This window comes from Gekko japonicus, unplaced genomic scaffold, assembly GCF_001447785.1.
Source record: "Gekko japonicus isolate JY-2015 unplaced genomic scaffold, Gekko_japonicus_V1.1 scaffold4673, whole genome shotgun sequence".
Lineage (NCBI taxonomy): Eukaryota > Metazoa > Chordata > Lepidosauria > Squamata > Gekkonidae > Gekko > Gekko japonicus.
This window is the reverse complement of record NW_015160971.1, coordinates 50,158-60,816: the sequence shown is the minus strand read 5'-3', so window position 1 is coordinate 60,816 and position 10,659 is coordinate 50,158. Positions and strand designations below refer to the sequence as shown.

General features: G+C 50.2%; 1 protein-coding gene across 1 annotated transcript in view; it reads right to left on the bottom strand.

Annotated features, from left to right (window-relative positions):
• Window positions 1-625: 625 nt before the first annotated feature.
• LOC107122384 (ovostatin-like) overlaps window positions 626-10,659 on the bottom strand; it is a gene marked incomplete at its 5' end in the record, with an annotated part of 58,498 nt that continues 48,464 nt past the window's right edge. Inside the window, 6 exons of the mRNA XM_015425478.1 lie at window positions 626-686; window positions 2,061-2,163; window positions 2,254-2,316; window positions 4,023-4,113; window positions 5,635-5,759; window positions 5,858-6,076. Of these exons, the coding sequence (XP_015280964.1) occupies window positions 634-686; window positions 2,061-2,163; window positions 2,254-2,316; window positions 4,023-4,113; window positions 5,635-5,759; window positions 5,858-6,076 (654 nt within the window). The remainder of the gene's footprint in view (window positions 687-2,060; window positions 2,164-2,253; window positions 2,317-4,022; window positions 4,114-5,634; window positions 5,760-5,857; window positions 6,077-10,659) is intronic.

The following is a 10,659-nucleotide window of genomic DNA, read 5'->3' as shown; positions in this document are numbered from 1 at the left end:
TATTCACTAGGACAGGGTTAGAGGATGGCTGTTATCACCTTTACTTTGATCTTACTCTGTGTGCTGTGTAAACAGACCACATACGTCTTTTGATGACCTTATTAAGCTTCTTTATAAGCAATGTTATTCCCAGTACTAGTGTATGGCTGTGAGAGTTGGACCATAAGGAAGGCCGAGCGCCGAAGAATAGATGCTTTTGAATGATGGTGCTGGAGAAGAGAGTCCCTTGGACTGCAAGGAGATCAAATCAGTCAGTCCTAAAAGAAATCAACCCTGACTGTTCCCTGGAAGGCCAGATAATGAAACTGAAGCTCAAATACTTTGGCCACCCAATGAGAAGGGAGCACTCCCTGGAGAAGACCCTGATGCTGGGGAAGACTGAAGGTCAAAGAAGATGGGGACGGCAAAGGATGAGATCGTTAGACAGTGTCATAGATGCAATGAACATAAAATTAAGCAAACTCTGGAGGACGGCTGGAGACAGGAGGGCCTGGCTTGGTGTGGTCCACGGGGTCGCAAAGAGTCGGACTTCACTGTGCGACTGAACAACAACAACAAAACCCCACCACTTTCCCTTGCAGCTGCTGCCTGGCTAGCATTCCTTGCTTTGTGTTACCTTTCTGTCGGTTGGTCTCAAGATGAACTCTGGGGGCAAGCGGTGTTGTATTCAGCAAGGGCAGACTCATCTGGTAAGGGAGAGGAAAAGACAGGGTAGCACTGTAAATCAGACGTTGCTCGGATCCAGCCACAGCACAGCATGGGCAGGCCTGCAGCTGTGGGGCCCACAGGGCCCACAGGGCCCGCCCCCCTTGTTTCTACGGGCCCCTCCCCCGATCCTCAGCTCCCCCTCCCTCCTTCCGGCCCCTTCACCCCCTGGTCGATCTGAGCTGGCATCTCCCTGTTTGAGCTCATCTGTGATGAGCTGATTCTCTTTAGGACCCAGCAGCAACCGGTGGGTGACTGAGTGACACACACATAGAATCATAGAATGTTAGAGTTGGAAGGGACCTTGCAGGTCATCTCATCCAGCCCCCTGAGTGAGTGAGTGAGTGAGTGAGTGAGTGAGTGAGTGAGAGGAAGCTTGATCCCCGCTCTCCCTTTTTTTTTAAACACGGCAGCTTTCCTAGACCTTTTAGTGTCTATTAACATTGGGATTCTGGGTTGCCTCAGAGGAAGGCTGAGGAGCCTTTGATGTAATTAGCTGGTGGCCCCCCCCAAGGCCTCCTCCCCCCAAAACCCCTAGCTACGGGGCTGGGGGATCAGGACAGATTTCCCTTTTCAGGTATTCAGGAAGGGGGCCAACTGCAGTTTAGGAGGGGCAATCGCAAAAGACATCTTTAGAAGAGGAGCAACAGTTATTCCGTTCCATCCCAATCTAGACTGCTCAATGACCAGGAAAGAGACCTGCTCCTGAGATTTGGAGAGTAACAATGTTTGCATTGTAGGGAAGAAGAAGAAGAAGAAGAGGAGGAGGCGGAGGAGATGGGCTTTATACCCCGCCCTTCACTACCCAAAGGCGTTTCAGAGCGGGTTACATTCTCCTTTCCCTTCCCCTCCCCACAATGGACACCCTGTGAGGTAGGTGGGGCTGAGAGAGCTCTTGCGAGGACTGCTCTTTCCAGAACAGCTCTGAGAGAACGTGTGACTGACCCAAGGTCACCCAGCTGGCTGCAAGTGGAGGAGTGGGGAATCAAACCCGGTTCTCCCAGATTAGAGTCCGTGCTCCTAATCACTACACCAAACTGGCTCTCCTAGATGGCCTGGGCTAGTCTTATCTCATCAGATCTCAGAAGTTAAGCAGGGTCTGCCTCCGTGGTACTGACCAGGGCTGATTCTGCTTAGCTCCCAAGATCTGAGGAGATCAAGCTAACCAGGCCCATCCAGGACACATAAGGTGGGGAGAGGGAATTCCCACCCACCTGTAAGTGGAAGAAGAGGTTCTTCAGCATATCAATACAAAAACCCTCCTCAGAAATCACTCTCCTCCCTCCCTCTCTCTCTCCAGGAAGCCTTTGCTAGGAGACTATAGCTCATTGAGCAGATTTTGTCAGGTCCTTTACCTGTTTCATAATAATCGTAGATTTTAACTTGAGCTGGTTTGATGTCGGATACAGGATGGCTTTCTTCTACAATGAACGTTAAAGTGATTGCCTTTGATGACACCTGAGATAAGGAAGACAGGAGGTATCAGAGAGGCTCTCCTGAGATTACAGCGGTGCTATAAACCTACAAATGCTTCACCTCCAAACTTACATTCTTCAGATACAACAGGACGTGATCATTCTTCTTTTCTCTGTGCATGATTTGGCTGTGGAGCTTTAGGAGAAGAAAAGGAGGAAGAAAATTGGTTTTCTGTGAATTGTGACACACTCATGATTTCTGTTTTTGCAACCCTTCACGCAGGTTCTAATATCAATTTCTGCAGCTGTGCTTTTTCCTTGTGTGTGTGTGTGTGTGTGTAAGGAGATTTCCATGTAGAAAACTCAAGGCTTCTTATTGTGTCCCTCCCCGACAACACCCAGAACACAACATCTCATGTCATTGCTGAACTCCTCTGTAAAATACCACACAGACTTGCCAACCACCAGGTGGGCAAACAAGAAGAAACACCGTGATAGAACAAAACACACTTCTGCTAATATGTACTTGTATCATCATATATTGATTTACTTGCAATAAAGACTCTAGTATATCTTATTCACATACAAAACCCTAAAGTACATTGTATCTACTAAAAGAAAAGTCCACAGCTACAAAGACCTCTTCCAACGCTGTAGGCTATCTTGCTCCTGATAAAGGCCTGATGCAACAGTCATAAATGATGAGAGATGCAGCAGGCTGTTATATTCTCCACAAAGAGTAATTCAGCAGGCATCAAAGCAGGCATGAAAATTGCAGCAGGCAGTTGTATTTTCCACACAAAGTGTGGAGATTTCCAGACTAGAGAGATCAGTTCCCCTGGAAAAAATGGCTGCTTCAGAGGGACGAATGTATACCTGCCACAGAGAGAGGCTATGTGCAGGGGGGTAAATGCTGCATACCGCAAGCAGCTTCAAAATGTTGCCATTCATATAGGGTTGAGAGGTCCCACCGAACCACTGGTGGGGGATGAAGGGATGTTACCAGATCCAGGTTGGGAAAGTCCTGGAGATTTGGGGATGGAGCCTGGGGAGGACAGGGCCCTCAGTGGGGTACAAAGGGCAAGGTGGAACAGGCTCTGCAGGCCATGGTGGGCCTGTTCCGCCACACCCTCTATCACTTCACTTGGAACTAGGCCAACAATGGATAACATCTGGTTTAGAACGGTAATGTGGAGTTCACCCTCCAAAGCATCCATGTTCCCCAGGGGCACTGATCTCTGTAGTCTGGAAATGAGCCGTAATCCCAGGGGTTCCTCAGGACCCACCTGGAGGCGGGCATCCATACATTCATACCTGGGAAGCCAGAACTCCCTTTGAAGTGGTCCACAGCCTCCCAAAGGAGGAACCAAAAGTGGGGTCCAAATTAGGGATCAGGTGGGCCTGCACAAACCCACACCTATGTGCGGAAAATAAAGTCCCGCTTTCTGGAACTACATATCCAGGATGGTTGGGGAGACCAGCTGCTTTTGGTGCATCGAAGTGCATTGTCCATATCTCTTATTAGCATAGGACCTGGGAATCCTGCCTGATCCCAGCTGGCCAGGGGAAGGGCCAAACTTCCCACCAGTGTTCCCTCTAAGTTGAGTTAGTGTGAGCTAGCTCACAGTTTTTTAGCCTCCAGCTCACGTGTTTTTGTCTCAGCTCAGGAAGGATGGCTCCAGAGCAAACTAATTTATGCAGTAGCCAATCACTCACTCACCACTTTTAATGCCAGTAGCTCACAAAGTAGAAGTTTTGCTCACAAGACTCCACAGCTTAGAGGGAGCATCGCTTCCTACTTTGCTTTAAGTTGTGTTTTTTAATTCCGGTCCTTATCATGGCCATTTGGAAGTGGCTGGTGTCCCCGCTTCCCTCTAGAATATCAGATTTGCACTTTTTTACCTGCTCTAGAGACGATTCTACAGGGAGAAAGCCGGACAGCATTTTGATGTCAACGATGGCCATGTTGGAGACGTTGCGCTTTCCGGTGTAGCTGGAACAAAAAGGGAGGGAAAGGCTCTCTCTGTGTTCTCACCAGAGCCAAAAACTGCGAGAAGCGCACTGGGAATATTCCCGGGAATATGGCGAGACATGTATTTTCTAGGCTCAGTTAGGGTCTCCAGCGTGGGACGGGCAACTGGGGAGAACTGAGGTCCATCGGTGGCTATTAGCCACAAGGTATAGGGAGGAACTCTAGGTCTGGGGCAAGTGATGCTCTGTATTCTTGGTGCTGGGGGGGGGGACAGTGGGAGGGCTTCTAGTGTCCTGGCCCCACTGCTGGACCTCCTGATGGCACCTGGTCTTTTTGGCCACTGTGTGACACAGAGTGTTGGGCTGGATGGGCCATTGGCCTGATCCAACATTGGCTTCTCTTATGTTCTTAAATTTTTACCAGGTCTTCCGCCTCCAGTCAAGTTTCCGGTGGATGCTAGAGCGTTGGCCCAGAAATGTTTGTGCCAGAAATGCTATTGTGTCTCGTGGGGGTGGGCACCTATTCCCCACTCACTTCCCCCCCTGCTGGCCTGGTGAGCGGCAGTGGGAAACGGGGCGGGGGGAGGCCTGGCTGGGAAAGGTCTCCCACTGCCTGGTTCTCGTAGGTTAAATAAGCATGAACCTGCAGCAAGTCTGGGGTTCCTCAGGGTACTGCCTAAGCCTTGCCATTATCCAGGTGGTGCCTGGAGATCTCCTGGAATTACAACTGGCCTCCAGACGACAGGAATCAGTTCCCTTGGAGACCATGGCTGCTTTGGAGGGTGGACTCTGTGGCATTATAGCTCACTGGGGTCCTTCCCCTCCTCAAACCCTGCCCTCCCCTGTCTCCATCCCCAACGTCCCATGAATTTCCCCAACCCAGAGCTGGAAACCCGACTGGGCGTTTCTGCTCTGCCATAGTCAGCAGTGACCAAGCCTATGGCTTGCCGCCCCTAGTTCCTATTGGCCAGACGGATTCCCTCTGAGACACAAGGAAGAGCAGGAGTGCCTCGGGCCCACCTCTGACTGAGCGCCTGGCTCAATTAGCAGCAGGAGTAGGGGTTGCAGCTCTGGGTTGGGAAATACTTGGAGATTTGGAGGGGGTGGAGCTTGAAGAGGGCAGGGTTCAGAGAGGGGAAGGGCTTCGACGGGATATAATGCCACAGAGTCCACCTTTCAAATTGGTCCTTTTCTCCGGGTGAACCAGACCCGTAGGCAGGATTTTTTAAGTCGGGGGACATTTAAATTTCTCAGGGGGCACTGGCTAATCGAATTAAAGGAATACCCCAGCTCCCTCCCCGCACTTGCCACCGCTTGGGGGCCCTGGGCTGGATGGGAAGTCGGGGGGGGGGGCCTTGCGAGTAACTCAGGGGGCCTAGCCCCAAGATGCCCCACTGTAGCTACGGGCCTGAGGTGAACTGATCTCTGTCTCCAGGAGGTTGGGAGCCCTAAGCATGAGAGAGATGCTAGTTAGCCGTCTGCAGTGTTCTTTTCTGCTGACCCGCCCCCAACACACAGAACTTCCTCATCAATGGGACATTACCTGGCTGTCAGGACCAGGTGAAACCGTGGGAGGAAGTTGCCAGTGCAGGAAGCATTCCTTGTCTGCACGGCCAGGGAGAACCCAGAGGCCTGCGAGGGCAGGATGATGTTGTACCTCAGGGTGGTCTGAAAGAGAAAAGAGCATGAATACAGGTGAGGCGGGGGGGCTAAGCAGCCAACGCGTCTGCCCAACGACGGGGTGTGCTGTTGGGGGTGCCGTTTACCTGCACGTAGGCGCATCCGAAGCCCTTCACTTCTACGCTATAGTTCCCGGGGACGCTGGGCAAGGCAGCCCGCTGCAGCAGAACGCGGTTCCTGCTGTTCACCTGGAAACGGGCCTGGAAGGTTCCTCCAGCACTGCTGACCTCTACCGTATTCTGGGCGTTTTTTGTGAAGGTGAGGGCCCCATAGCAGGATAAAGCTTGGAGTGCAACGTACGTGTCCTGCAGAGCAAAATTCAAGCCTGCGTTAGAAAGCGGCAAGGGGGATTCTCATTTTTCCTATGTGCATCCTTTCTTTCCCCGAGGAGCTCAGTGTCGTGTCCACGCAGGGAAAGCGTTATCCAGTTTGATTCCGACAGCGGTCCTGGCAAGGTAGGCAGAGTGGGCCAGTTACCCTGGGCTGCTTTGTGGGCTTCAGCAGTTTGGTACTAGATCTCCATTGCACCGGCCTTCCTCCTCGTAGACACAGAATCGTAGAGTTGGAAGGGAGCTCCAGGGTCATCTAGTCCTCCCCACACACACACCCAGTGACCAATGTTCCCTCTAAGCTGAGTTAGTCTGAGTTAGCTCACAGTTTTTTACCTCTGGCTGTCACATTTTTGTCTTAGCTCAGGAAGGAGAGCTCCAGAGCAAAATTATGCAGGAGACAAATTGCTCGCTCACAACTTTAGGGCCACTCACTCACAAAGTAGAATTTTTGCTCACAAGACTCCACAGCTTAGAGGGAGCATTGCCAGTGACCCCTGCTCCATGCCCAAAAGATGATTAAAAAAACCCTCCAGGATCCCCGGCTAAACTGTTTTGGAGAAAAACTGCTTCCTGACCCCCAAAGTGGCGATTGGCATTTCCCTGGGTGTGTAAGGAAGGGCCCCCCACAACAGACACCCTGTGAGGTAGGTGGGGCTGAGAGAGCTCTTTCGAGTACCGCTCTTGAGAGAAGAAGAAGAGATTGGATTTATACCCCGCCCTTCACTACCCAGAGGAGTCTCAGAGCGGCTTACAAACTCCTTTCCCTTCCCCTCCCCACAACAGACACTCTGTGAGGGAGGCGGGGTCTACGACACAATGATGGCGGACGCCTTTCCCAGCTCTCTGGGGAGGCGTACCGCACAGCAGCGAGGGGGAGAGGTGCCGCTGGTTCGGCACCCCCACGGGAGTTCAGGGAGAACTCCCAAGGCTTTTGAGGGTGAGCCTCTTTTCTTGCTAATGGCAGGGAGATGGAGGCTCCCCTCCGCCCTGACGGTCCCTCTCGTGACTGCGTCCTCTTAGTGAGGCCACAAGCTGTGTCGACCCGATCAAGCGCAGGAGATCTAGTGGAGGAGAGATTAAGAGCGTGGTCAAGATAAACACCAACAATGAACTGTGAGTTAAGGAGCGAACTGTGAGTGAAAATGAGCGATTTGTCTTCAGAAGAGAAAATCCCCTCCCCCTCAAAGGAAAAACTTTCTGAGCGATAACATGCTGAGAGAGGGATGCCTCTCAATGCATTTACATAAACGAGGGGGAGATGGCGAAAACTCCGAGGAGAAGAAGGGAAGTTGACGTCACTGCACTAGTAGCAGAAGCCATCAAGCCGATCTTGGAGCAACTTGTTGGTATTAACCAGCAGCTTGCCAAGATAAATCAACAATTTGTGTCTCGGCAGCTCCAGGAGGCGATCAGAGAAAAAATGGAATTGAGGGCTCTCAAAGCAAATGAGATGGACACTAAATTAAGCAGCGATCTCAATGAGAAAAGAAGAAAAAGTACAAGAGAAACAGGAAAAATTTACAAGGATTTAACTTCTTCCCTGCGAGTGTTCTTAGAAAATGTCATCTTAAAGTCTGCTGAGAAAAAAGAGCTGGAGGTGCCCTTCATAAGAAACTTATGAGGAGCCACTGGACCCCGAGACCAGAGTGGAAGAGGCTTAAGACTAGCGGTTCTATTCCTTTGGATGGAAGAAGATTGGGCTGCAGTGAACATCTAAGAAGCGATCAAGAATTTAGAGAGTTTTAGTATGGCTGTAAAGGCGGAAGGACTTTGCAGATTGCCTTTATGAAGCGAGCTGGAGGAGATGCTCGAGAAATCTTCTCATAACAAGTAACAATCTAACATATAAGCTTAGAAAGACAGGACCTCACAAAGTATATTGTTTATTAACAGCCTTTTTTTTTACTAACAGCATTTTAACAGGGAATGATCTCCTAACCTTGGGTTTTTAGCTTAGTTTGGTAGTTTATGTAGTATTATATATAAAAAAATCCCCTCCGGGGTCTTAAAAACAAACAAACAGACACCCTGTGAGGTAGGCGGGGCTGAGAGAGCTCTTGACAGAAACTGCTCTTTTTCAAGGACAGCTCTGACAGAACTACGGCTTGCCTAAGGTCATCCAGCCAGGTGCAAGTGGAGGAGTGGGGAATCAAACCTGGTTCTCCCAGATTAGAGTCCACTTACTAGATCCTGGCGGGATCTAGTCCATGGGGTCGCAAAGAGTCGGACTCGACTGTGCGACTGAACAACAAAAAACTTAACCACTACACCAAAGAAAGCATTGATGCAACCTGCCTTCCCTTCTCAAGATCTGCCTAAGTTCACAGATTGCTGTCAGATGGCCATCATCTTGCCTCTGTTGGATAACCTCCAAAGAAAGAGACGTGTTTCTCTCTCTTTGCAATTAAAGCCTCAAAAGGAGGAAAAAGGACATCGACACAGGATCGATTCTTTCTTCCCTTTTTTGGGGGGGGCGGGGCTGGCTGCTTTGTAATCTAAACACGTCAGAGGCAGGACTAGCAGCAACAATGGCTCTGAAGCTATACTTCAGTGTTTCACTGGCCAAACAGTTGGAAGACCAACTCCCTAGGTAAAGGACTAAGTCAAAAAGAGAGCTCCAGTCCTGGTGCCTTGAAGGAGAGAAGCCTAAATGAGGAGGGCGTGCCGCAGGCGAGGTGCCACCACTGGGAAAGCCCCGCCTCTGGTCACCACCTGCCTCGCCTCCTCAGGGGAAGGCTGCCAACTCAGGGTTCGGGAATTCCTAGAGTTTTGGGGGGAGCTCAGCAGGGGTGTGTGATGCCATACAGCCATCCCTCCAAAGCAGCCATTTCCCCCAGGGGAACTGATCTCTATAGTCTGGAGACTCCCTTGTGATTCCTGGAGACTTCCAGACCCCACCTGGAGGTTGGCAACCCTGCTGCAGGGAGCATAGGGGGCAACGCTTGGAAGGAAGATCTGAACCGGCAGGCAGGAGAGAACGGGAAGGAGGGTGGGGGTAATCATTTGGGGCTGAAGCCCCACTAGGGGTAGCGAAATTTGCTCACATCCATCCCGCGTCAATGTGGCCTTGTCTACACCATTGCTGGTGACCCCAGCCCCCCCCTTTTTTTCCGCTTTCTGGCCTGCTGAAAACCCCAAAGTATAACGGGAAAATTTCCAGTAGAAGCTAGGTAAGACAAAAAACCTGGAAACACTATTGCCGTCAACCATAAATATAGCCAATGTATTATTAAAAACCTTCATCTTGATGATTTCAAGTTACATTCGGTCCTACTCAAACCAGTGGTAAGAGGCCAACTGGAACCACTATAGCAATTAGGTATATACTATCTTATTTCCAAACAGTGCTCATAACCATTGACACAATTTACAATGACAAACAGCGCTGGTAGAAGAAGAAGAGATTGGATTTATACCCCACCCTTCACTGCCCGAAGGTGTCTCAGAGCGGCTTACAAACTCCTTTCCCTTCCCCTCCCCACAACAGGCACCCTGTGAGGTAGGTGGGGCTGAGAGAGCTCTTGACAGAAACTGCTCTTTTTCAAGGACAGCTCTTATCAGAACTAGGGTTTGCTCAAGGTCACATCAGCAGGTGCAAGTGGAGGAGTGGGGAAATAAACCCGGTTCTCCCAGATTAGAGTCCGCGCACTTAACCTCTACACCAAACTGGTAACAATCTCATATGTTTTTCATTCACAATACACAGCTCGGAGGAACGTCACAAAACATCTAAAGGGGCTACTCCACACATTTCCTACCTAGTGCGAACAGCACTTTCAGTAAGTGGCTGAAAGTGCTGTTTGCACCAGGAAGGAAATACGTGGAGTGGCCCCTTCAGATGATTTGTGACATTCCCACTGTAAATCCCTGCAGGCCTGGACGTATCTAGTTTGCTGATGTCACTTTGGAAAGCATCAAGCACCCTCACGATCTAAGGAGTTCTAACAAATAATTATGATTCCTGGTTTTCCCCCCCCCCCCCAAATAGCTTTTGAAAATAGTGGGCAAAAAGAGACCTTTCCCTGTGTAAAGAGAGATCAAGGTGTTGATTTGAAGCAATAGAACAAACTTAGAGTCCAGTGGCACCTTTTAAGACCAACAAAGTTTTATTCAAGGTGTGAGCTTTCATGTGCACACACACTTCCTCAGATGATGAAATGGAGTTACATATCGTAGTTGTATATATAGGAGTGGTTTGTTAAATTAGCCTGCAAAACAGTGAAGACACGTTTTTTCAACAGATCAAAAGAAGGAAAAGCTTAGTTCTGTTTCATCGTCTGCCGAAGTGCGCGCGCACAAAACTTTCTTGGTCTTAAAAGGTGCCATTGGACTCTGACTTTGTTCTTTCCCTGTGTGTTAATTCTGGGATGAGGCTGAGAACTTTCAAGCAGGGCAGGTTCCCAGTTTTTTGGGGGGCCTGGACAGACAGGGCCCCCCTCGTGCCCCCCTTCTACCCCCACATCTGCATGTCCCCAGCTGCCTGTGCATCCTTCTCCTGCTCACCAGCCCTCCCGCCGTTCATGCACTGTTGCCTGTACCACCTGCGATGGCCACCG